The sequence below is a fragment of the Sceloporus occidentalis genome, unplaced genomic scaffold (assembly GCF_023333645.1).
Source record: "Sceloporus occidentalis isolate IW3139 unplaced genomic scaffold, rSceOcc1.0.p SCAF_2, whole genome shotgun sequence".
Lineage (NCBI taxonomy): Eukaryota > Metazoa > Chordata > Lepidosauria > Squamata > Phrynosomatidae > Sceloporus > Sceloporus occidentalis.
This window is the reverse complement of record NW_028316982.1, coordinates 234,806,189-234,828,398: the sequence shown is the minus strand read 5'-3', so window position 1 is coordinate 234,828,398 and position 22,210 is coordinate 234,806,189. Positions and strand designations below refer to the sequence as shown.

Here is a 22,210-nt window from a genome sequence, read left to right as displayed (position 1 = left end):
TGATATCTGAAAGAAAGGAAATGTCAAAGATAAGAGGCAAAAGCCTTCTCTGTATCAGTATGTCTACATTAAAAAACAGCCTTTTCAACTGAGTGTCCTCCAGATGCCTTGGAATATAATTCTCATCATACACAGGCAATAGTCATCATATCTGGAAGTCACAATGTTACAGAAGTTTAATAACATGGCATACTATTTTCCTTTTCACAAGAACTCATATTACCTACTTCATTATAGTCTCTGTATTCTGGGCCCTGTATTTGATTCTGTTTCTCCATGAACACTATAACATATGCATTTCCATGCTTGTCAATGCCTCACTATCTCTTTGCCAGCACTGCCTCCTTATGAAAGTAGGAAAGGAAGAAGGATCTTAATTCCCTTCATCTGCATCTTATTTTATATTGTGAGCTGCCTTGTGTCTCTTTAGGAGAAAAAGGTGGCATAGAAATAAAATAAATTAATAAAATAAATCTGTGTGTGTGTGTGTGTGAGAGAGAGAGAGAGAGAGAGAGAATTTTCAAACCAGTCTACGAGAAGCTAGACATATTGTGATGTGAATTTTGTATCTTGCTTTTCTAGAGGGAGTGGGGAAAACCAACAGCACAGCTCACACTCAACAGATCTAAAGTTATCTTCTAGTCTCACTGCTTAACCCAAGGAAGCAACTTTTTCCACCTGAGAGCAATAAAGATACAAATAAAAGACTGGAGATTGGGCACAACAATCTTTCCTTGCTTCCCTTCTGAGACGTTTCTGGAACTTTTGAAGCCATTTCACTGGGGAAGGAAGGGAGACATGGTTAACTGGATTTATTTAATTGGTACACTACCTTCAATCCTGGCATGGGAGGAAAAGATGGGATATAAATAAAGTTAACAACAACAATCTTTCCAACCCCATTTTTATAAAGATGAAAATACCAGGAAAACATTCAATCAATTAATTACAGGTTTAGTGTAAATTTAAGATTATCAGATTGAGACTGTTGTACTTTGGCCACATCATGATAAGGCACAACTCATTAGAAAAGACAATAATGCTAAGAAAAATGAAGAGAAGTAGAAAGAGATGGCCAGACTCAGTCAGGGAGGTCATGGGTCAGAATTTGCGGGAGCTAAACTGAGCAATGGAGAATAGGGAGTCTTGGAGATGTCTCATCCATAGGGTCACCATGAGTCAGGGCTGACTTGAGGGCAGTTGACAACAACAAAGTATTAATTTCATAGCTATTAACATAGACCAAATGTCTGAACATGCAGTTCCTTGCGTATTGAGCAGAATTACTATTGCAACAACAGCTCCTTAATTTTAGGAGCTTATCACGCAACATTTTAAACCAGATCCAGCCTCCTGGGATGAAGCTGGGATATGGGATGGAGGTGGGGATTACTGCACACTAAATCACCACCAATTCACCAGCCTCCATTAGTCTGGGTCCCAGCAACGCTCCGCTGGCACTTTTTAGATGTCAAAAAGCCAGTGGTTCAGTAGCAATTTAGAGTGTGATAATCCATATTGCATCTCGGCTCCAGCCCAGAAGGCTGGAGCCAGTTTAAAATGCTGAGGGATAAACTCATTAGTCATAATCCCACAGATAGCTTTGTGTCATTGGCTTCTCAGCCAAGCATATGCTCCAAATATCTGAACTACACTACTAACAACTATCAGAGTGACATTTCACCACACCTATAACACTTGGATCTTTAATTATCATGAGGATGAGTATTGTCAATCAGAGATAATTATTTGGGGTCAATAATGCGTCTGATAGTGAATGTATGGGTCCATGCTGTATTGAACTTGTACTTGGCAGTTGCATTTCTTACAGAAAGGAGTTGAACATGAAACACTTATTAAAATGTGATACCAAAAACAATCAAATATTGCATTAACAGGGGTATATTGGTGATTATACTAAGAAAAAAAATGTTTGATGCACCTGTTTCATGGAAATGTTTCTTCGACAAGATCATTTCAAATTCTGCTATCTTAACCACTTCCCTGGCCCTGGTGTTTGCAGCAAATCTACAAAGCCTGCAGATGTCTTCTAGTGGTTTCTCAAACCATATATTCAGAAACAACATATGAGTAAAATCAAGATAAATACTAGGCTCCTCCAGTCTCCAAAAAACAGTCTTTCATGATACAGAAGACAAGAAGTATTAATGTGTGGTATATCACTAACAGGTATAGTGCCTTAAGGAGACTCGGAGCATAAGCTTTTGGTACGGGAGTTACACTTTACTTAGACATAGAGCTAGGTTGCAGGCACCGACTCAAGCTGCAACCAAGAGCTATTTTGGGGCATCTGGTATAATGTTTTACTTGTGTCTTTTGAACACCAAGCTCTCTGTATCAGATCAAAAAGTAAGAGATAGTAGGTTGCTCGTCCTCACCTTAAGTAATAATAACTCTTGTAGAGGTTTCTTTTCTTTGGCTATAAGAAAATGAAGAACACACAGCAGATCTCCAGTGAATACTCTAGAAATCAAGGGAGAGAGTTAGCTGCTCTTTTCTTACAGATGCTGCCCAGCTTCGCTGTACTCTGCCAAGTGACATTGGCCAAAAGAACATGTAACTGCCTTTGCAGTAGGCTTGCCTAGCTAGGAAATTCCTGGTGCAAAAATTATAAAAGGACATACATGTACATAACAGGGTTCTAACCACTGAGCTGATGTACAAGGATGTCTTCCTATATTCATGCAAAGCATGTATAAATAATGCAGCCCTCTGGTTTACAATACATTTCTATGGTGTCTCCTTTTGTTGAACCAGATGCCCATTCTTGCCCCATGTAACCTCAATCATTATATAAAAATTTTCAAATTATTCATTCTAGAATGTCAGTCAAAGCTGTATTTGCCTGGTACATGCACTGATACATGAAACATGCCAGTTTTGCACTATGGAGTAAATTCTATGATCACATTATTTCTTCAACTAATGGATGGAAGGTGGGAATGTAAAAAAGCATAAGTCACTTTGTTTTTATAATTATTACTCCATCATGGTTAACTGAACAAATCAGAACAATAACACCTGGTATTAAACCAACACAAACTGAAAGCCTCTGTGATTCTTTTTGCTTGTATAGTAAATGTAGAGTAATTCATTCAGATGCCTCTTCTCAATCTAAAGTCTCTGTTTTCACCAGTGCTCAGATTGGAATCCAGTTCTTCTGAGTGCTGTTCTTTGAATATTTTTTATCCAACAAGTGATCATTTTCAAGTTGTTTCCCCCCACCCCAACCCACCCCAAGTATGCAAAGGGATTTTGGGGCATCTTTGGGACTAACCAAAAGAAGTTTCAGCATAAACGTTTGTAGACTAGTTTGTTTTCACAGATGTTAGTGCTATTGTTGTCAAGCCAGCTGCATGTGAAAGGTGACCATAGGGATGTCCTGGGTATCCCTGCTGCCATTTATATCATAGGTCCAAAACACACTGCAGAAATAATCCAGTTTCAGACTTCTATAACTGCCCTGGCTCAGTGCTAGGGAAAACAAACAAAAAAACAGCTTCATTTATATACCGCTTCATACTGAACTAACAGTGTCTAAGCGGTTTACAACTGTAAACTAATTGCCCCCAACAATCTGGGTACTCATTTTAGCGACTTCGGAAGGATGTAAGCCTGACTCGAGCTTAAGCCCTTTTGCTGGTATTGAACTCACAACCTTATGGGAGGGAATCCTGGGAATTGTAGTTTATTGTGGCACCTGACCTCTCACAAAATTACAGTTCCCAGAATTCTCTAGCGTTGAGCCAAGGGAGTTAAAGCGGTTTCAGGCTTGATTATTTCTGCAGTGTGTTTTGGCCCATAGACACAACTCTTTTTCCTCCTTCCTCTCTCATTTTGGAAAGGGTAGTTAGTTAAGAAAGGCTATCAGGCACAGGTAATGGTCTTCTCTGTTCAGTCAACAGGATACTCTAGATGGTAACACAAACTCCCCTTGCTATATGGAAAACCTACCTATTGGTCTGCAGAGATTGCAGCATCCTTACTGAGAATTCTAAATAGGGCTATGCATGGATCTCCTTTTTTTTTTTTTTAAAGCCAGATTTGGTGGTTCAGATTATCTGTGCATCTTTAGGATTGGCGCCACTCATGCTGGCACCCCCAGGTTGTCTGGTATATATGCCAGCTGCTCACCTCTGCCAGTTTGATTGCCTCTGCCATGGTAGACATGGGCTGCTGATGCCACGTGGCAGCTTTCTCTGAGCCTGGCAGAGCTGCTGGGTGAGTGGGAAAGGGAGGCAACTCACTTTCCCCTCTGGCCAGCAAACTTGCTAGACCCAAAAAGTCCTTCCTCCCACCAGTGGCAACTGGTTGGGTGGCTGTCTGCTGCCACTACCCAGCAGCCTTTTTGCTGCTTGGCCAACAGCCCCACCACACCCAGAAGGAGCTTCCAGGAGGTTGCAGCATCTCACCCCCACCAATGGCTGCAGCCAATGGACATTAGAGGCATCCTGGCTGGCAGAGGATATGGTGGCCAAGGGGTCTTGAGATAGATGGGATGGGAGCAACCACCCGACCAGGTATTCACCCTCATCTGAGATGTCACCCAGTGTGGTTCCCACTCCCCGCACCTCCCTGATGACACCCCTATCTGGCAATGTGTGGTTTCTATTAATCTGCACCCAATCTGTACTGGTCTAAAATTGAATTGATATTCAGGAATCTGGATAGATGGCCCTTTTTCATCAATTTGCATTATGAAAACAAAAATGGCTATAACCTTTTTTGTAAAAGTGATTTTTCTCACATTCAAATCAAATTTGACAACAGGGTAGATTTCAAAAAGGTGCTTCAAGCAGCCCTGGTAATTACAGAGGCTTTAGTGTTAGGCACCTGCAAAGTTTACTGCTTTTTTAAAAAAAACTTTAAACGCTACCGTTGACTGCTCAACCTTGGCAACTAATTTCAAGCTGCTTTTCTTCTAGCACTGCCCCCACCCCCCAGAGCATTAGTTAGCTAAATCCGTTTAAGTTTAATTAAGATCACGACCATGATAATGACAGCATATTTGAAGACAATAATTTTTTTGCTCTCCATCAGCAATTCAGACAATAAATTCAGTGACATAGCACAAGGAAGTGAGGTGGTGGAGCGGTGAAACATGTTTTATTTATTATGAACAGATCAGTTCAAGAAATCCCCTTGACAATCCCTCTGCTTCTGCTTAAGTCATTTGGTGACCCATATTTCCTCATCATATCTCTTTCAATTGCACGGTGAGCTCTCTTTGGGAGGGAGTAGCGTGGCAGCTGCCAATTGTTCCTGCCCTATGCAACTATCCCCTGGATGCTAGGATTTTCTGCCTCTATCCTGAGCAAGAACACATGGTTCTTCATCTTAAGGTGTTAGAGCAGACTGGTGCTGTAATAACCTGGTTTATGTGTTTATGATCCAAAACACACTGCAGAAATGATACAATCTAGGACCACTTTAACGGCCCTGGTGCAATGAATTCTGGGAACTGTAGTTTTCTGAGACATCTGTCGGAGACCTCTGGTGCCACAATTATGTACCATTCCCTAGCACTGAGGCAGAGCAGTTCAAGCGGTCTCAAACTGGATTATTTCTGCACAGTGTTTGGGACCTGTAAATCACCTGTTGACCTATAACAATCCCATGAATTTCATAGGGTTTGTAAGGCAAGGAATACTCAGACATGGTTTTGCCAGGTCCTTCCTCTGGAATATAGCGTACAGCACAAAGTATTTGTTGATTTCCCATCCAAGTACTAACCAGGACTGACCCTGCTTAGCTTCCAAGTCCCTGGGAAGGCTATGGGAAAGAGAGAAACAATAGTACTCACTGGGCACAAGTTTAGTGCCAGTCCCTGGCACATTGGAAAACAACACATCAGACTATGCACTAAGAAGCACTGCCATATAATATTCTAGATTTCTATGGTGACTCAGACTGCTTGGCTTCCTTCTAAGTAACAACAACAACAACAACTAAAACCATTGGGGGAAGGATAGGAGAGCACGTTTTATTAGCTAAAACACACAGTGATCCTATAAATAGACTAATTAACAAGAACAGCAGCTAGCAGAAGATTAAAATAAGGTTATTCAGAAAAAAAGAAAACTAAAAGACTCAGTGAAACAAACTTAGATGACAAACAACAGCAATACATCTACTTTCATAGCTCTTTCATAATCTGCTGCAGAACAGAGAGGTGAAAGGAAGAGATAACTGCTTACGTAATATAATCCTGCCTCATAAACACTGTGATTGGAAAATGCTGGTGAGATTGTTGCTTGAGACTGCATGATAGAGCTGTCTGCTCCCCAGGTCTGGTCTTCTGCTTGTTCTTGTTGTGTGCTTTCAAGTCATTTCCAACTTGTGGCAACCCTAAGGTGAACCTATCATAGACTTTTATTGGGAAGTTTCTTCAGAGGGGGGTTTGGCATTGACTTCCCTTGAGGCTGAGAGCATGTGACTTGTCTAAGGTCACCCAGCGGGTTTTATGGCTGAGCTAGAAATCGAACCCTGGTCTCCAGAGTCATAGTCCATCACTCAAACCACTGTGCCACACTGGCCCTCTCCACCCCTCCTCTTTTTCAATACCAAGTTGATATCAAAAGGGATGTTTGAAGCATGAAGCCAAGAGGCTGCTCCCATACAGGAAATGTCTATGACCATATTTGGAGATCCTGCTGGCTCAGCATGGGATAAACCAGGTCACTTAATCAGGATAGATCAATCAAGATCAAAATCTGCATAATTGCTTCATTGACAGGAGTGATGGTGGGTGAGAGACCTGATCTTTAGAAGTGAACAAAAAATCCAAGAATATGTACCATTTCACAACTGTACAGCATGTTTTCAACTACTGCATAGCAATTGTATGTTTTTGCTCCTTTTCATTGTCATTGCATGTTTTCTTTATCATGTATGGAATTGTGTACATTGAGCCAGAACTATTTCTATAGGTAAGTTGACAGGTTTATTTGCTCTTCCAAAGAGGAAGATCTCCATAAGAGAGGTTAGGGGGAGATCTCCAAGCACCTTCCTGTTCTTCCTACATCTGGTACCAAAATTTCCATCAAATAAGTCATGCCCAGGTACACATCTACTTTGTTAACTTTGGGGCTTGGCAGACTGCCATTAAGAGGTGCCGCTGCGCTGCCCCTGGAAGCACTGAGTTAAGAATGCAGCAACTGCACACCATGCCAAACTGGCAGGTCCGCAGCACAAAAAGAAGCCATGAAAAGTGGCTTCTTTATGCGCCATGGAAATGGTGCCAGTCACCGCTGTGACTTTTCTACAGCTCTTTGGCACAGTGTGTCTACACGCTGTGCCAAAGACGTGGTGTGATGCTGCCTGCTGTGTGGTTGGTTGGTTGGTATGACACCAACATGATACTGGTGTGGGGGGCAGGCAGTCACCATGCCCCCACTGTGCCCTCATGCCAGCATATTTTGCCAGTCATTGAGGGCCTCTGCATACCTGCAACTTAAATAGGTCTTTGGTGTAATATAAGACAAAGACTGAGTGGTAATTGACCGTCTGCCACCTGACAATCCTTGCAGCCCAGCTGTTAGATAAGGGGATCCAATATGGGCCAATTCATGGTTTCATCCCACTACCAGGGAATTATGCTGACAGCATGCATTCTATGGAACTGGCAGAGAAGAGATAAATGATAAACATGAAAAATAAAGAGGCTAATAGAATTTTTTAAAAAAATCTCAGCAAAAGACTTGGGAAGAGATAGTTCCATTATGCCACATGGTATGTTTTCAAGAGTATGAATTCTCTCCTGTTGGCATGTGCAGCCCAAATGAAAAGGGCAGCTGCCATAAACTGCAAAGGTGCTGAGACACAAGCCAGACAGAAGGACCAGCCAAATTGCCCTTGCACAGAAGTGTTCTGGAGCTTCTTGTGGAGCAACTCGATTCCAGCTCCATAGCAGCCAACTGCACCCAGTGTACACAGACCTGGAGAAACATAATATTATGGTCAAGTCAGCATGGCATAGTGGTTTGAGTGTTGGACTATGACTCTGGTGACCAGGATTCATGAAACCCATTGGATGACCTTGGGAGAATCCCAATTTCTCAGCCTCAGGGAAAGTAATGGTAAACCTCCTCTGAACAACTCTTGCCAAGAAAACCCCATGATAGATTCACGTTAGGTTCACCATAAGTTGGAAATGACTTGAAGGCACACAACAACAACAACAACAACAACAACAACAACAACAACAACAGGTCACAGAACTGAATTCTTAACTCATATGACTGAGATATCAATGTTTCTACACAGAGCAGCTGGATGTTTGCTAAAATCACTCACCTGCAAGGACATGGAGGACTCCTGTGGTAATAGTAGGGTAGAGATTACAACAGGCACAAATACAGACACCAATAACAGCTCCAAAACACATGAGTCCAAGGCTGATAAATGGCAGAAGGAACTGCAGGCGCCACAGATCTAATGGAAATATACACATGAACAAAATTAGGTCATTCCGGCTTCCAACTTGATTGTTTAAATTACTGGTAAAACAAACTGCCTATGGGACAATGGAAGGGGGCTCAGTTCCAATTCTAGCTTTTATTTGTGTCAGAACTCAAAAAATCTATGTTTGTGTTTGTGTCATGCATTCTAGAAGGATCTCTCTCCAGCTTTTCTACACAAACGAAGATTCAGGAAGGACACATCCCGTGCTTTCTACAAGCACGTTGATGACTAAAAAGGCCAATCCGACATAAACAAGTCCAGTTGCAGAAAGCATAGCAGAAAGTCTCCTTGGGTGATGTTTCCGGGTTGTGGTTCTTTCTGCGTTGTCATTTCTCTTCAAGACTCGTTCAGTGTGAGCTTTCAAAAAAGGCTGCAGCATCGTGAATAGTGTGTCTCCATGCCTCCCAATGTGAGGCCAGGGTGGACCATTGTTGGTGATCAATTTGGCTGAGCCTGAGATGTTGTTTCAGGGAGTCCTTGTATCTAGAAGGATACTATTAAATAAAATAACACAAATTTTTGTAGAATGTAATTCCTAAATTAAAAAACTATACTGAGCCCGTGTGGTGTAGTGGTATGAGTGTTGGACCAAGGTTTAATTTACCACTTGGACTTAAGGAAACCCAATGGGATTTACCACTTGGACTTAAGGAAACCACTTGGACTTAAGGAAACACTCTCAGTTCCAGAAAATCCTGTGATATGTTTGCCATAAGTCGGAAATGACTTAAAGGCACTCAATAATGTAACAAATAATGAAGTTAGGAATGAGCAACTGCAGAGAGACCAGGGGTCAATTTTTACCTGTTAACCCATATTGGTGAAATCAGCATGACCAGAAATGATGCCTTGTTACTTTTGGCTTCAGTTTTGACTGATTTTCTTTTCTCTCTCTCACCATTTTGGATTTTGGGGGATGCTTTAAGCAGTAGTGGATGCATGTTTTTGAGATTTGAGGGTAGGCTTGGTGTCTGGGAGTTTTGGGAGTTTTGGGAGTCATTCTTTGGGGGCTTCAAGGGCCACATGTAACCAGTGATCTGCACTTTGCCCATTTATGCTTTTGGTAGAAATAGGAAGCTCAAGGGTCCCATACAAATACAGACGCTGGCTTGATAATCTTTGGTAAGTTAGCCATTCAACCACTTTTGGTATATGTGTTCTGTTGTAAAAATGGCTTGTTTCCATTTCTAACAATAAAAACATGCATTTCTATTCCAAAAGTAAGGCCCACTGTGTTCAACTAAACTTATTTGCAGGTAAGTGAGTATAGCGTAACAGCCATCACTATTTTAGATTCACTAAACAAAATACCACACCACCAAATGAAAATACTTACAGGTCCGTTTCAGATCACTGCCACTCTTAGGATTTCCAGGTTCTTTATATTTTTCCATAAATTGATCCGAAAGAGAAAAACTGATACACTTTGTGACCATCTCACCTTCGAGGGCAGAAAAGCAAAATAACTTTTATTATGGCTTGATTTGCTTTATTGTTGGTCTTCACACAGAGGCATGTGCATACAAATTAACTAGGATTTATATATGGACCTCTATCCCCATCTGCACAGAAAGGAGCCTTTATAGTCCCTTGAGAATGAAATGTATTGCTTCATGTTTATACCCTTGAAGCTGCTGCAAAACTATTGATCTGGAACATTTCTGTCATAGACTTCAGTCCCAAAAGCGTTTCTAGAGTGGTTGACATTCAGATCTCTTTAAAATTAATGTATTCTCTTGCTTTAGGAATAGCTTGAATGTATATAAGTTCAAGATGAATTTGGATTTATAATTTTACAAAAAAAACATTGCTAGTAGTGAAGGTGTGCTTGTAAAAGCAGCTTGTACAGGTACTTTTCACAAATAATTCATTCTCTATACCTGTTAGAGTCATTGTTGCTATGCATTACAATGTTGTTGTTTTTGTTTAAAAAAACCTCAGTGTGTTACTTTCTGCAGTTTTCATTACCTTTTTGTTACTTTCTTTTCTTTCTGGGGGAAAAGTCAACATGGGGAACCCTGGGGGCCTCTCAGACTACAAAAGAGCACTAGGGCTACTTAAGGTCCATGGAAAGTACTCTGTGTATTTGCCTACAAGTCACTTGTCAATTTATGCCAATTCCCATGAATCTCATAATACTTTCAGTGGTTGCTATTTTCTTTCTCTGAAATATAACCTGCAGTGTTGACAAGTCTCGAAGATATTCCACAGAATGTTTTACCAAAATCCCTGGAATTATCCATTATTTATTATTATTATTCAGTCAAAATCCCCAGAAAGAAATTAATTAAATTCCCTGGATTCCAGGGAATTCCCCAGAAACTGGCAACACTGATAACCTGCAGCACTTGGTAATCCTTGGCAGCCCCCCATTCAAGTTCAGCCAGGCTTGACCCTGTTTAACTTCCAAGATCAGATGGGATCTAGTTCCTTTGAGTATTTAGATCCAGGCTGCACGATATTCAGCCCTGATTTAAAAACATGGGTGTTATTGTCTGGCCTATTATGACTGTGGGTATGGGAATAATTCATCTGCTTGTTTTATTCGCCAGTGCTTTGGCTTCAGCTGACCTCCCAGAACCAAATTAGATATCATGCTGCAGATTCAAACATGAATATCCCAATGTTTTAATTGTTTAAAAAAAGTATTGGAATCCCCACTGGAGAGGCAGGGGGAAGTAGGAACAATATAAGTTCCTGTATTTTCTTTCCAGTGCAACTAATGGGGAAGAACTGAGCTGGAAATAATGTTAAGTTAAAAAATTTCCAATCCCCTCTCCCCAGCTGCTTTTGTGTTTAAACAAAAAGAAGGAAATTGATCACAGAAAGGTCAGAAATAGCCTAACAGAGTACAGTACACAGGGAAATATATTTAAATAAACTCTTTAGAAGTAGCTTACCTGTTGAGCTGCACCAGGAAGAGTTTTCAGGTATAGTGATACATCTTTGCCACAGTCCAATGGTGCCATTCCATTGAAAAAGAGCTTCCGTATAAGAGTCTTCACCTGTATTTTCACCAAAGACTTCATTGCAAGTGACCTTACTGATATTTTCAGGGGATGATGGGTTGCAGTACTGAAACCAGACGTCTGTGCCAATTGAGGCTGTCAAGAAGATGGTGGAGATAAGGCTGAGCACGCAGGCAATTACCAGAGCAGTAGCAAAATGGTTATCCATCATAGTGCATCAACTGCTTTTAAAACATCGCAATAAAAGAACCCAACAGCAATAAATGAAATTTAATTAATGCTCTCTCAACACTCAGGCCTCTCCAACTACCCCTCTGCTAGCCAATGTCATCAAAATACATAAGCCAGCTGTTTTTTCCAGTGTTCCCTTGCACTATCTTTGTAATTCAGCATGGAAGTAGAAGAGTGAATATCCTTTCCAGGAAAATTATGCAGATTTAGCATAAGGAAGGTTTTAAAAGGGGGGGGGGGGGGGGGAGAAAGGAAAGAAAATAAAAAGAAAAAAATAACAACAACAACAAAACCATTATTGCACTCCCATTCTGTCCAGTTAAATCATGTGCTTCAAGAAGTCCATAGTGCCAGCTTTTATTTCTGAAAAATTATGCTGCACCTCTTGGATCTGATACAAGTAAATAGAGGCAGGGATCAGGAGGTTTGGAATACGCAAGCAGAAAAACCAGCCAGGGCATGTAGTTGTCCTGGGATAAAAGCTTGGTGGCTGTACTAGCTAAGATGCTCACTCTATGACACAGAAAGATGCAGGCCAGTATATAATTATAGGACCAGTATATAATTATAGGCTTCTCCTAGGCTTATTAATTATCTAAAAATTATGTTTACAAAATAGTAAATGAAAAAGTAGCTTTCTAATGCATTCTCCAGAGACTCTAGCTTACTGTTTACTCTTTTTTCTACTAATAGCAATGAGTGTTGTTTACACACACTTTTGGTGATCGGTAGCTTGGAACTGTTCTTACTGTCTTCACTTACTATTTAATTCTATTCTTCCTTTATCTGTATATTTGTTGTTATTTTGCTTTTAGATATTTTTGCTGTCTCTTTTGTTAAAAGATACTTTTAAATGTGGTCATAATTGTCCACTTTTACCAGGGACAAAATGTAGGACAAATTTGAGACCAAACTGTAGGACAACAGCAGGACAAAACTCAGCCCAAAATGTAGGACATTTAAGGTCCACCATTTTTCTTCAATGTCCTACATTTTGGGCTGAGTTTTGTCCTGCAGTTGTCCTACAGTTTGGTCTTGAATTTGTTCCACATTTTGTCCCTGGTAAAAGTGGACAATTATGGCAACCCAACGCCGGGTGACTTTAAGGGTTGTATTGTCAAAGAGTGGATTCCAGAATATTTAAAATACAGTTTTAAAATATTTGATTATGTATTATGCTGTTGACACATACCTTCAAGTCAGCTCTGATTTATGGCAACCTTATCCATGGGGTTTTCTTGGCAAGATGCATGCAGAAGAGGTTTGCCATGTTTTTTCTTCTGAAGCCAAAGGAGTGCAACTTGGCCAAGTTTAACCGATGGGTTTCTGTGGCTGATTGAGGATTGAGACCCTGGTGTTCTGGAGTCCTAGTCCAATACTCAACCTACTATACTACACTGGCTTACTTTGATTATGTATTATTTGGAGAAATATTAAAGTGGAAAGCAATAAAATAATAAAAACAGAGCATTTGTCAAACACCTAGCAATGTGCAAAGCATTTCAGATAACATTTCAATAATCATATTTAAGCCACACTGCAAGATAAGGGTGATAATACCAATGCATATTGGAAATGAATAATGATTGGGAAAATTATTTTTTGGACTACACTTCCAAAGCTTGCAACATGTATATTGTGCATTTTGGTTGGTCTAATAAAAGTATCATGTAGATTTGTTGTTATTGGATGTTATTTTACTTTCGTAACTTGGGGATTGTCCACATGGGCCAAATGGCCTGGCTTCTCCCTAGCCATAGTCGACTTTAGATCCCATCCAAAAATGGAAGAGGGGATCAGAGTTCACCACATTAGTACAGAAGAAACTGGTGGCCAAAATAAAGGGTTTCAGCAAGGAAGTCAGTTCATCATATCTATGAAAGTAGTGGGGGTTTGCAACAACAGTTTAAATAATATTTAGAATGCTATCTCAGAGTGTGGTGGAATCTTCTTCGTTGGAAGTTTTTAATCAGAGGCTGGATGGCCATCTGTTAGGAATGCTTTGATTGTTATTCCTGCAAAGCAGGGGGTTGGACAAGCATGGCCCTTTAAAAACCTCCAGAGAAGGAGGCTCCACTGCTCTCTGAAGCAGAGTATTCCACTGTTGAACAGCTCTTACTGTCAGGAACATCTTCCTAAAGTTTAGGTGGAATCTCCTTTCTTGTAATGTGAATCCACTGCTCTATGTGCTAGTGTCTGGAGCAGCAGAAAACAAGCTTGCTTCTTCTTCCATATGACGCCCTTTCAAATATTTAAACATGGCTATCATGTCACCTCTTAAACATCTCTTCTACAGGCTAAACATAACCAGCTCCCTAAGCCATTCCTCAGAACGCATGGTGATTGCCCTCGTTTGGACATGCTCCAGCTTGTCAACATCATTCTTGAATTGTGGTTTCCAGAACTGGACCCCATATTCTAGTTGTTCAGTTCAGTTTATCTTTATTACAGTCATAGACCAGAAAATTCCTGGTGAAGTCTGACCAAATCATAATAAAGTGGCACAGTCTAGACACTATTGAGCCTATTGATGCAGCATAGAATCTCATTAGCTTTTCTAGCTGCTATATCACACTGCTGACTGGTGTTCAGCTTGTGTTCCACTAAGATTCCTAGATCACTTTTGCATGTACTACTGTCAAGCCAGGGGTCACCCATCCTGTATTTGTGCATTTCATTTTTATTGCCCATGTGGGGTGTCCTACATTTCTCCTTGTTATTGTATATTGCTCTTTGTTTTTAAATGTTTTTTAATTTTAATCTTAAACTGTTTAATCTTTTTAAGGGGAGATATTATGTATATAGTGATGTATTATTTTACCATTGTATGCTGCTTTGATTGTTTTAACAAAAAGCAGGATATAAATAAAAGTTTTATTATTTATTTTATTTTTTATTGTTGAAATCCATTTTGTTAGTTGCTTTCTCATCTGTTAAGATCATTTTGAATTCTGGAATATTGTCTGCTCCTTCTAATTTGGGAGCTTATCACATGCACATTTAACCTGACTGCATCCTAACAGTATGCACCAATTCTGCCAGGTGAGTGAAGCCTGTCTGTATCTCGGGTCCCAGGCACACTTCAGAAGCCGTGTTTCCAAGTCGGAAAGTTCCTTCCTAGCTTTGAAGAACAGCTTCTGGAGTGCGCTTGAGAGCTGGGCTGCACTTGGCCAGTGGAACCGGTGGCGAATTAAATGTGGTAATTCCCACCTGCATCCCATGTACCAGCTGCATCCCATTAAGGTGCAGTCGGGTTAAATGTGTGTGTGATAAGTTCCTTGGTTTCACTTGTGATCTGGGATCCTGAGGTCATTTGATGTTGCCTCTATTCCTGTCCCTCCACCCACTGCACCACACATATTATTTTTACAAGTTAACACCTATACACTCACAGTCATTCACTTACTCCTCCTGACTGGCTGATAGTAAAAATAAAGCAAAACTGCAGGCTTTAAAAACCATGGTAACACCTATTGAATAATGATGCAACTACAAGAGTTTTTTACTTGAACTCCAGTATGCACAGCTTTGTAATTCTGTGCTTACACACTGAAAAATGCCAGATATAAGCTTTAGAAGCACTTTTAAAAAAATTGAATAGTTTGATAAGTATATGAATACAATTTTATTGAGTTTGAAATGCTGTTTCTGAATTGATTCATTTTATATAAACATGATACAAGATATACATATATAATTCTGCAATCTATACCTTGTCTACTGCTGTTGTTGTTTGTTTGTTTATTGTCCCCACTCCTTTTAACAGCCCCTGAAGAAGACCATACAAATGTTTCCAGAGAAAAGAGAAATTAAAAACAAAACAAAACAAACCTTGACATTTCTAATTTGAGAAATGTAATTTTCTTTAGCACATCCTGAAACTCTCTCTTTTACATCAGATTCTATCATTTTTTCCAGTTCCCTCTGGCCTCTTTACCTTTACAATAAAAAAGCAAAGCTTACAAAGCTTTTTAAAAAAAAACCCATGGGTGAGGATTTCCTGCCCACAAATAACAACAAAATATATGTGAGAAAAGGGAAGGAGAAGATGTACAGGGAACTTTGGAAGGTCATGTTGTCTTTTCAGGTACACCACTGCTGCCATCCATGGTTATTCACAGGCTCTCTAAAAACAGACCTTCACATGCAAAATCCAAAACTGATTTTCTGCTGATTCCCAATGAAAATTCTGGTCATGGAAGAACCAGGGGCAGGAAGGAGGTGGCAGTGAAAGATGCAGATGAAAGTAAGAACTGTAAAACATTTTCTAGTTTTATAGCTAATGTCCCTGGCAAGAGTAACTCTGAAATACTTCTCAGCATTTCAAGACAAACATAGAGATTTAAAACAATAAGTCTAGCTAGAATGATAATTCTACCCATTTTTTCATGTTTATGAAAGCCTCTTATCCTTTTTTGCAGGTGCGACACCCATTTTTGCTTATAGTGTACACATTTATTTCTTGTCCCACTGTTGCTTCTGCTTAAGAAGGCTTTACAGATTTGTGAGACACCATAAATCCTGTTTGAAAAGAGGCAGAGATTTTGAACAGGGGGCAGAAAGGAAGAATAAATGCAAGAAATGTTGATTTCTTTCTAGGAATAAGCAGTGACAGGGCTTGTATGCTATTTTGGAAAGATGCTTGTATTTTGAAAGCAAGCTTTGAAAACCGTTGCTTAAATCACACATACATTTTTTAAATGTTTAATTTAAAATATATATAAATTATAAATAAAGATTGGCTTGTTACGTTGGCTTTTTCTCATTGGAAAAAAAAGATCTTCTCTGTTGTCCTTTTGCCAGTTGGTAAAGATCTTTTTTTCCCATTTGAGCAACTGAAAAAGGCTACTTTTTCATTGCTTCCAGCAAATTTGTACTTTCTTCTGGGTCCCTTGTTGGAGAAAGATGGCATGCAAATGAAATAAATAAACAAACAAACAAACAAACTTCCCAACAAAACTTGAGACTGGTATAGACTTTTAATGGAAGGTAATGGAATTGATAATGGAACATTATGGAGATTATCGCACTGCGTTCTGAGAACGTTCCTATCATCACGTGATGAGAACGTTCCTGGAACAGATATTACTGCATTAGTAAACTAGAACGTGATCAGACCGAGATCAGAACTGCATTTTACCGCACAGCGATTCCTGAAACTGTTCCGAGAACATATTCCACCAAGGCCGCCTCCGTCTCCTGATTGGCTGAAAGAATGACAGGCAGGGAGGCAGTGAAGCAGGCAGGTGAGCGACTGCAGTGAGGGAAGGGGTGTGTGTGAGAGAGAGAGGGGGGAAAGGAGGAGGGAGGGAAGGGAGGGAAGAAGGAGGGATCGGGAGGAAGGCAGGGAGAAAGAGAAATGGGGAGAGATGAGCCTTGCAAGTTGCATCCCAAACCTCCTTTGCAAGGCTGGGAAGAAGGAGGAGCTCCATGCAGGTCTCTGCAAGCCGAAGAAAAGCAAGTTGCCAGGGAGGGGACTGGGCCAAGGGCAGAGCCCCGGCAGCCATAGCAGCTCTTTAAACCGGTTAGAAAAGAAGAGTCCTCTGCTGTCATCCCAATTCCCCATTTTGGCTGCTTGTCAGCCTTTTGCCTCCTGTGTGTGTGCGCATGTAATGTGTGCCTTCATAGAATCATAGAATCATAGAGTTGGAAGAGACCACAAGGGCCATCCAGTCCAACCCCATTCTGCCATGCAGGAAATCACAATCAAAGCATCCCCAACAGATGGCCATCCAGCCTCTGCTTAAAGACCTCCAAGGAAGGAGACTCCACTACACTCTGAGGAAAGAGTGTGTTCCACTGTCAAACAGCCCTTACTCTCAGGAAGTTCCTCCTAATATTGAAGTGGGATCTCTTTTCCTGGAGCTTGCATCCATTGCTCCGGGTCCTAGTCTCTGGAGCAGCAGAAAACAAGCTTGCTCCCTCATCAATGTGACATCCCTTCAAATATTTAAACAGGGCTATCATATCACCTCTTAATCTTCTCTTCTCCAGGCTAAACATCCCCAGCTCCTTAAGTCGTTCCTTGTAGGGCATGGTTTCCAGACCTTTCACCATTTTAGTCGCCCTCCTTTGGACACGCTCCTTTTTGAATTGTGGTGCCCAGAACTGGACACAATATTCCAGGTGGGGCCTGTGAGCTTCCCTCCCCGCTTTAATTCTTGTCTGGCTCTTTGCTATGGAATTCTGGGAGTTGTTTGCTTGCTTTTGTGTGTTGCTCCAAACAGAGGAGCTTTTGTGGGTTCCTTCCTGGAGGGAAGGAGGAGAAGGTCCTGGGCATCCCTGCCATCCTTGCCTCCTGCAGGCTGCCAGCACAGGAGCCCCGCTGGACATGACACTAGAGGCCCCCGCAGAAGCAGCCAGACCCTCTCCCTCTTGCTCTCTGCTCTGGCCCCCCTGTTTCCCTCTCTCTTTCTCTCTCTTTCCCTTCTTTCCTCTTCTCTCACTTGTCCCAACTTTCCTCCCTTCCCGCCCTCCTTCTTTCCCCCCTCACACACACACACCTTCCCTCACTGCAGTCGCTCGCCTGCCTGCCTCCCTCCCTGCCTGTCATTCTTTCAGCCAATCAGGAGACGGAGGAATGAGAGAACGGATTTGAGAACAGATAAGAATATCGCACACACCTCTGTTGGAACGTTCTCATCACGTTTCAGCTCTCTGGGAACACATTCATATCTGTACCCTCCTGGAACACATTTGGAACACATTTAAACGTTCTGAGAACCCGATTGGAACACATACGTGCGGTATACTCAAATGCGTTCCGTTCTCATCACGTGATGAGAACGGTCTCAGAACGCAGTGCGATAATCTCCTATGAATCATTGGAAGTTTAAACAAAACGCACCAATTAAAACTGTCAAATATTCCAACTAAACCAGTGATACGATAAGCATTGGTGGAAATGCTGAAGCAGTCCAGTCAAAGATCCAAGCCGAGAAGATAAACCGAGAGTTGGAAAGCAGAGTGCTGTGGTCTTTTGGATCTTCCTAACAAAGGGGACCAAATGTGGCCTCAGCCCCCTTAGTCTGTTGCTTCTCCACAGTGGGACATGGTATTGGACCCCATCTCTTGCTTGGGAGGTGCTTCTTAGGGTTGTGGTGGGAGCAGGCCTCACGTTCACTCCCTCTGGCTCTTAATAATAATAATAATAATAATAATAATAATAGGATTTATTTATATACCGCCCAATCACTGGGAATCCGAGCGGTTTACAACAGAGGGGATAATAGACGGTTCCCTGCCCTCAGGCTTACAATCTAAAAGACATGACACAAAAGGAGAAGGTAATGGGGAGGGGGGGAAGGGGATCAGGTCCAGCAGTTATTCTGTGGAGGGAGGGCTTTTCTTCTTCCAGGGAGGCCTGGTGGAGCTAGCCTGCCTCTCTCTCCCTCAAGATGATGGCTGAAGGGAGGGCTATCTTCTTCCAGGCAAACCCTGGAGAAACCCTTCCTTCCCGTTCTCCCTCCAGAGAGTCCTACCGGGCCTTGCAGAAACCACTGCCTTCTGCCTGCCTCCTCCACAGCTCTCTCTCTCTGGTCTTCTTTACTGGGCCGCCTGCAGGGAAAAGCGCCTCCTCTGCCTGGCCATTGGGGATGGAGGAGCTGGGAGCCTGGCTGCAGCTGCTTTGGGAAGGAGCCTTTGGAGACAGAGACTGAGGCAACAATGAGGAGGCTGGCTGTCCCCCGGGACAGAACACAAAACCGGGACCAAGATCTGAAAAGCATTATTGCCCTGCCAGTTCCTGGGATATGGCAAGCCTATTCACAGGGGCCATCGCCCCTGGAGGTGGCACTGCCACTTTGGTTTCCTTTGAATCTCCCCGTGTGTGTCTGAAACCTTTCTGTTGCTAGGTCCATGGTGTCAATGGATCGGAAAGGCTTTTATGACAGAAGTGCTGACTTCACGTTGACATTCACACAGTTAAAGTAACCATGGTGAAGGGGGGGCATGGGGTTTTCTTGGCAAGATTCCCAGGCTCACACAGTATATATGCACCCAACTTTTTCCAGGCAAAGCATTCTCTGAAGATGCCAGCCACAGATGCTGGCGAAACGTCTGGAAGAAACTCTACTAGAACATGGCCACATAGCCCAAAAAACCCACAAAAAACCTTTCTTTATTTCTCTGTGCATGTGCTCTAGGTGCACGCCATTTTGAGACTCAATTTCCCAGGGGCCTTTGCGTGCCGGCCATTTGGTTGCCTAGCAACTGGCATAAACCCGCAAATGGAGCCCAAAGAGGAACAAGACAAGGAGATTCGCCCCTTTTCACTCACTGCCCCTCACTCCTGGAACCTTCTTCCCCTGTGAGCAAGAGCCATCACTTCTTTAACCAGCTTCAAAACGGAGTTGAAGACCATCCTGTTCAAGGCAGCGTTCCCAGGCATTGCATAATTGTCACTTGCTATTTAATGCTCTTTTGTTGTCTGTTTTATTGAATCATTTCCTGTATTGCTATGTATTTTATATGTATTATCCTACTAGAGAGACCCCTTCCCCACCACCTTTCCCTTCTCCTTTTGTGTCGTGTCTTTTTAGATTGTAAGCCTGAGGGCAAGGAACCGTCTAATTAAAAAGATTGTATGTACAGCGCTGTGTAAATTTACAGCGCTTTATAAATAAAGGTTAATAATAATAATATCTAATGTCCCTGGCAAGAGTAGAGCTTTGCAACCTACTATTTAAACAATACTCTGTTAAATTGCAAAGTAATTTGTTGTGGCTTCTCAATTGTCACAGTGTGGGCAGAGTAGCTTGTCGCTTTGGTTATTACTTTTTTCCCCCTTGTTTCATTTTTGTTACCTTCTTGATAAACTCTTAAAACTGATAAGAGAATGCATCACAGACATGAGAAAAAGTCACATCAAAATACCATTTTAATGTAATTGGAAACTCTCAGTCTGACTATTAAACCAATAAAGTGGCATGTTTTTGACTTGTTCTGTTATATCTGCAACAATCATTTTGCTATGTCCTTATTACCCCACTCTCCATGCAATTCATTACAACTAATTATGTTGACTGCAACATGTTACCTCCATGTTCTATGCTACAGTTGTAATATTGCTACATCAGAATGCATGAGTGGAACAGCCAGCATAGTAGCTGGACTAGGACTTTGGTAGACCACAGTTCAAATCCCCACCCAGCCATGGAAATCTACTGGGTGCCCTTGAGCTAGTCATATTTCTTGAGTCTAAGAGGAAGACAATAGCAAACCTCCTCTAAATAAATCTTGCCAAGAAAACCCAAGGATTGGGGTCACCATAAATCAGCATTTACTTGAAGGTACAGAACAAGACCAAAGCTCATGAGAACCACAGTTGCTGAGAAAAGTCATAATAAGAATAGTTCGACAAAAAAATAAAATTAAAATAAAATACCGGGAAATAGTAACATCAGGAAAATGAAACAGAGAAGGCATTTTATGCTGTATGCAGGAGATAGACATTACAGTTCTGGGATAAAATGTTGCTTGTAGATATGGATTCTGGATGAGCCATACAAGGATGTATTGAAGGTAGGTTGTTCTTAGAGTGTGCCTCCAAGTCATTTCCAGCTCATGGTGTCTCTAAGGCAAACCTATCATGGCAAGATTTGTTCAGAGGGGGCTTGCCTTTACCTTCCTCTGAGGCTGAGAAAGTTTACCTTGCCCAAGGTCACCCAGTGGATTTCATGGCCAAGTGGGGATTTGAACTCTGATCTCCAGACTCACAGTCCAATGCTCAAACCATTACACCACAATGCCTCTCCTGAAAGTAGGAGAACTGCATACTAAAAAATACTGCTGGAAAAAATTGTGCAAACCAAAGACAGAAGAAGCACGAGGAACATTTAAATTATTCTAAGATATAAGAGTATGATATAAGAGTAAAACAACAGTTTAAGAGCATTACAGAAGAAAAACTGACAGTAAAGATCAGGATGATATTTAAAAGCATGACTTTATAAATAAACAGAAGTAAAGATATGGCTGCCATATGAATTGAACAGACATTTGACAAAACCTGCCTTACACTGAATATTTGTTCTAAGTGCAATAACAGCAGGTTGTCAATTAGTAAATCTAGGGGGAGTAAAACGCAGATTGAGGATGTTAATGGTAATTTAAATTGCCCCTGAACCAAATTCTCTGCTTCTTTGCTTCTACTACTATCTCTAATTTCAAAGCCTTACTTTTTCAAACAAACTCCACTCCTCCACTTGCCAAGGTTCAAGAAAACCACCCCACCAATACTTTATGGTCAAATGCAACATGAAGATAACAATCAGCCAGAACAAGCTTTTAGAAAACATGTTGATTGGTCAGATCAAACCACGTCCTCCCATTCTGTGGTAGACATTTAAATTGCTTGTCAGAGATTGGTGTGTGGTTACAGCTTGCTTTAAAAATATTTTTCCCCCTTACCATCTGGAAGAAGTTGAACCATGAAAAAACAAGATCAGATCTATGGCTTGTGGCATCAGCGATATGTGACAGTGCAAAAAGGTGTTTCACAGACTGGCTAATGCAGCATTTCTACA

General features: G+C 41.4%; 1 protein-coding gene across 4 annotated transcripts; it reads right to left on the bottom strand.

The window, feature by feature from the left end:
• Positions 1-7,740: 7,740 nt before the first annotated feature.
• Positions 7,741-11,664, bottom strand: LOC149319846 (claudin domain-containing protein 1-like). Of its 4 annotated transcripts, none has more exons than XM_089508179.1 (5): positions 11,367-11,664; positions 10,365-10,382; positions 9,821-9,925; positions 8,317-8,454; positions 7,741-7,958 (listed from the first exon to the last, which is right to left on the bottom strand). In XM_089508179.1, exons 1-5 carry the CDS (start codon positions 11,662-11,664, stop codon positions 7,741-7,743), a joined length of 777 nt encoding a protein of 258 aa, XP_089364305.1. The 4 variants fall into 4 exon arrangements, with proteins under 4 accessions (XP_089364305.1, XP_089364308.1, XP_089364307.1 ...); XM_089508182.1 differs by lacking the exon at positions 10,365-10,382 and adding an exon at positions 10,464-10,466 and having other exon boundaries at positions 11,385-11,664; XM_089508181.1 differs by lacking the exon at positions 10,365-10,382 and adding an exon at positions 10,464-10,475 and having other exon boundaries at positions 11,385-11,661.
• Between the last annotated feature and the right edge of the window lie 10,546 nt (positions 11,665-22,210).

Coding starts and splice junctions, on each gene's coding strand:
- LOC149319846 (XM_089508179.1), bottom strand. CDS start 11,664: ATGATGGATAACCATTTTGCTACTGCTCTGGTAATTGCCTGCGTGCTC. Junction 8,455..9,820: donor CAGTGATCTGAAACGGACCT/GTAAGTATTTTC, acceptor TATTTCCATTAG/ATCTGTGGCGCCTGCAGTTC. Junction 7,959..8,316: donor AGTCCTCCATGTCCTTGCAG/GTGAGTGATTTT, acceptor ATGTTTCTCCAG/GTCTGTGTACACTGGGTGCA.